The sequence below is a fragment of the Cyphomyrmex costatus genome, unplaced genomic scaffold (genome assembly GCF_001594065.2).
Source record: "Cyphomyrmex costatus isolate MS0001 unplaced genomic scaffold, Ccosl1.0 scaffold149, whole genome shotgun sequence".
NCBI classification, from domain to species: domain Eukaryota; kingdom Metazoa; phylum Arthropoda; class Insecta; order Hymenoptera; family Formicidae; genus Cyphomyrmex; species Cyphomyrmex costatus.
In genome coordinates, this window is record NW_017275488.1 from 330587 (window position 1) to 334618 (window position 4032).

Sequence of the window (4032 nt, forward strand, 5' to 3'; positions counted from 1 at the left end):
CCCCCCCCCCCCCTTCTTCTGAAGTGACTTTGCAATAATTCTAGTGTCATATTATATATTACAAATGCTATTACGTATATATATTATAATAGTGAACTATGCATTACTTATAGGTAATTTATTAATTAATGATGGTATTGCATCTTTTTTTACAGATCGCTCGACACAAAATTCCGCCGAAATACTGTGAAGTTATAAATATTACATTGAAGTGCGATAGCATCACAACGCATATGCCCCTTCTACATCCGGCGGTCTATCTCGTTTGATATGAGAAATAATATTTGCCTTAAGTTTGCCATGGAAACTTTCGACAGATATTAGTGGAAAAGCGAGAAGAGAGAAGACCGCCAAATTCTCACTACATATTCTCTCTACTCATCAGTTTGTTCATATAGGCAATAATCATTTATAGAGTAAAAGAAGAATACATATAATTATCATCTTTAACAGAGTTTTCATCGAGTCATCTGTCTCTTCTTTTCGAGCCTGTTATTATTTATCCTATCTTTCAATTATAAGTTTCAATTACGTTGCAAAGCATGCGATTCTCTCGCATTTTCATTCTTTTTCCGATAATATTTATTCGAATATGATGCGATAACGCATACATACGGAACGAAGGTCGTATTACCATTGGAAGTACATCTGTGCCAAGTTAACTGTTTTTATCGTTGCGAACTTCCCTATTCTTGCATATGTATGCACTGATAATCAGCAGCGATCAACAAAAGTTAATGCTGTATGCAATTCTCTTCCGTTATTCTTGAAAGTCATTCGATACCGAGAGATAATTTACAGCGGACGTCCGCTAATTTTACTAGAGGCTCAACGAAGGCATTTATCGAATTCCTATTGCTGTTCTTTCATTGTATGTTTATTTCAAAATATCACTTTATTATTACAGCTGGCTTTAAATATGAAAAGATCATATTCGGAGGGCAAGAACCTCGACCAACTGGAATGTCATTGTACAAAAAATGCATCTTTGATTCCGGAAAGTAGTCAGCAAATGACAGTCTTCCCGAATCTTACGGATATTTGTCTGCAGAAAACTGGAATAACCAATTTATCGGACACTGAATTAGTAATCAGGTGAGTAGGAAACTTGGTAACATATAATTGACTGTATAATTTAATAATTGTTATTTTCAGGGAGAATTCAAGTGAGCTTGAACTGCAGGTAAATAAGTACATTCTAAGTATAAAAATTATAAAGTATTTCGGCGGATGGTTACATGACATTTTTTCTATTGTAGAAGAAGTACACATCGTTCTCGTTATGCCTATGCATAGATAGGTTAACTCTGCCACGAAGGACAGCGATATCGTTTCGACAACGCGATCAATCTGAGAAAAATCTTTCTAATGAAGTGCAGAAGATGCAGCAGGATATTCAGGCAAGCGAATACGAAAATATCTTGTTGCTTATTAAGCAGTCATATAGAACTTTCAGTTAAATCATTGAAATGTGTCTAAATTGACCGCGAAGCGTTTGCCAGTTAGCTAGTAGTCATTCTCCATAGTTCGTTGAAGGGATTGAATTTTGCGTAACGTCAGGAACTCGCGCCACTATGCACGGACAGGGAATCCGTGGAGCGGGTGGAACGGGTCAGACGTCAATTGGACATGATTGTGCGATGTGCGCACAGAGTGTCCTGCGCGGCCGAGACTTTAGGCGCCGTGCAGCAGGAGCGTAGGGTATCCCGAGCTGTTTTACTGGCCGATAAATACCTCCAAGTGCTGCATTCCCGGTGCGAGAAACTGATCACCAATGTCGCCGAGACTAAGTGAGGGTCAGACTTATCACCTTTCCTCAATCGCTTTGCTCGTCGTCCATTTTGAATTTTGACATTGCTTTCAAAATGATATTCGCGTCTTCGAACTTCCTATCATGACTAAAACTTTAAAGACTTGCTTTCCTATAGAGATCAATCAGTAATTGGACAAATTTGGGACAAATATATTCTTGGTAAAAGATTTGTAATAGTATTTGATGTGAAGTTCTCTCCTTCCCTCCCTCCCCCTATTTTTGAAACGATGAGATAGTATCGGTGATAGTGCACGCTATTCGTTTCCAGACGGATCCTGACAGAGAACAATATAGTGATAGAGGAAAACGTCAGCGAGCTCAATGATGAACTGCCTCGTATCAGATACAGGAGCGGTACACCCGCCAATAATCGTATGATGGTTCGAAAATATTGAAAAATTCATGTTCATCGCTTTTTTTTCGCCAGCTTTTTATCACGCGTTAATTATCCATCGTATATTGTTTCGCACTTTCCGTCGCTTCGTTGTTGTGCACTTGCATGTTTGCACAATTTTGCAGGAATTTTTGCACTCAGAGCTTGCACTCTCATTTTTTTTCTTAATTCCGTTTTGCCGATTATTAATCGGTATATTCTTTTTCGTCCATTTTCTTTCTAGATGGCTAGGAGAAGAGCCAGCGTAGCCACAATGTCTCGACCGATGGGCAGCATACAGGATGTGACAAAGGCAATTTGTCTTGTTTTACTGTTTTAGCTTTAAATTTTTGCTTTATTTTACAGCTGGGTAATTCAACAGGGTTTATTCTCTTATGTTTCTGCACTACTAACTTAATGACGTGCATGATTGCCTATTTACTTTTTCTTTTTGTTCTTTTTATATTGTCTACATTTTTCCTTTTTCTCCATACAGGACACTGTAAGGCAGCGAAATTCCGTTTCCGGACGTATGATTCTCAGGAGACCATCGTTTAGCTCCGAATCCCCAAAGTGGGACATCGAAAAACTAGATCGTACCGAGTTAGTAATATTATTATTGACTTATGGATTTTTAAATTTCTTCAGCTAATGCTTAAAATATTTATTTTAATTATCTTAAAATAATTATTAAATATTTAAAAAAATACAATGTGTTATACTATATTGAATTTTTTAAACATGTTTTTGAACAGAAGTTCCAATAGCATTAGTGAGTTACGAGGTATTTTCGAGCAGGCTGAGTCTCGTCATAGCTCAAGAGAGGAAAATAACAACATGTTGCGATTGAATCATTCTAATGGTCAAAGTACAATAAATTGTGCGATAATCGATAACGAGGTTTGGACGAACGTAAAGGAGGAAATCTCTCCTGAAGTTTCTGACAACGAAAGTATTAATTCTGAGAGTAGATCGAGGTAATCAATTTTTTCATTTAATTTCTTTTTATTGCTTTTTAAAATTGTTGCCTCTTTTAATGCAATTTCGTTTTTTAGCGCAAAATCGTCGCAATCCTTTCAGTTAAGAGGACCAAAAAGAAGAGTATTATCAGTATGGTATATAATGCTATCGAGTATTCTAATTTTCTTCTTCGTATTTTATATGATTCATGCAATGTCATTAAACGTTTACCAAGAACCGTTAAACAAACAGTTAATCGGATACGTTTTCGACAAATGCGGTCAGATAAGGAACGCGGCGCCTCATCCAATATGACTTCCTTACGCGGTCTGATTAGCTGTATCAGTAAAATAAGTAGCAAGATTAAGTGTATATTGTAACATATGTCAATTATGGAAAGGCTGAATAAATTAATAATTGCAGAGTTCGTTCCGCCTTCTAATGAAGTCATAAATACTTTAGCCGCGAATGCTGTGATTAAGGTTTTTGGTTCCTCATTGCAATTGTGTTTGTATCATGACTTCAAAAACGACAAATCAATGAATACTTGTTCTACACTTTATGCGAAATAAATTGATTTTTTCAACTGTTACTTGCGTTTGACACTACGATAAAACCCGTAATATTGTAAATGTATTAATAAATAATTGTAAATCTAGTTAAAATTTTTATTTATGTTGAAATTGAACACGTCGATATTGAATATAATACATTCATTTATTAATGCAAGAAAATTAGAATGATAAAAATGTTTAACACACATTTTAATCAATTTATATCATCAAACCCGCATAGAGAAGAATTAATTTATCTCTGCAAAAAATAGGAAAGATTCATGATCCTTTTGCTTCTGATATTCGTAATTCAACGTAATTGCAATGAGAGA

At 35.8% G+C, this 4032-nt stretch overlaps 1 protein-coding gene across 1 annotated transcript in view; it reads left to right on the forward strand.

The window, feature by feature from the left end:
• LOC108783384 (uncharacterized) overlaps window positions 1-3573 on the forward strand; it is a 17763-nt gene extending 14190 nt beyond the window's left edge. Inside the window, exons 15-23 of the mRNA XM_018551940.1 lie at window positions 908-1095; window positions 1156-1183; window positions 1260-1400; window positions 1561-1790; window positions 2082-2193; window positions 2431-2499; window positions 2683-2789; window positions 2942-3163; window positions 3242-3573. Of these exons, the coding sequence (XP_018407442.1) occupies window positions 908-1095; window positions 1156-1183; window positions 1260-1400; window positions 1561-1790; window positions 2082-2193; window positions 2431-2499; window positions 2683-2789; window positions 2942-3163; window positions 3242-3461 (1317 nt within the window). The 3' untranslated portion in view covers window positions 3462-3573. The remainder of the gene's footprint in view (window positions 1-907; window positions 1096-1155; window positions 1184-1259; window positions 1401-1560; window positions 1791-2081; window positions 2194-2430; window positions 2500-2682; window positions 2790-2941; window positions 3164-3241) is intronic.
• The last annotated feature ends 459 nt before the right edge of the window (window positions 3574-4032 follow it).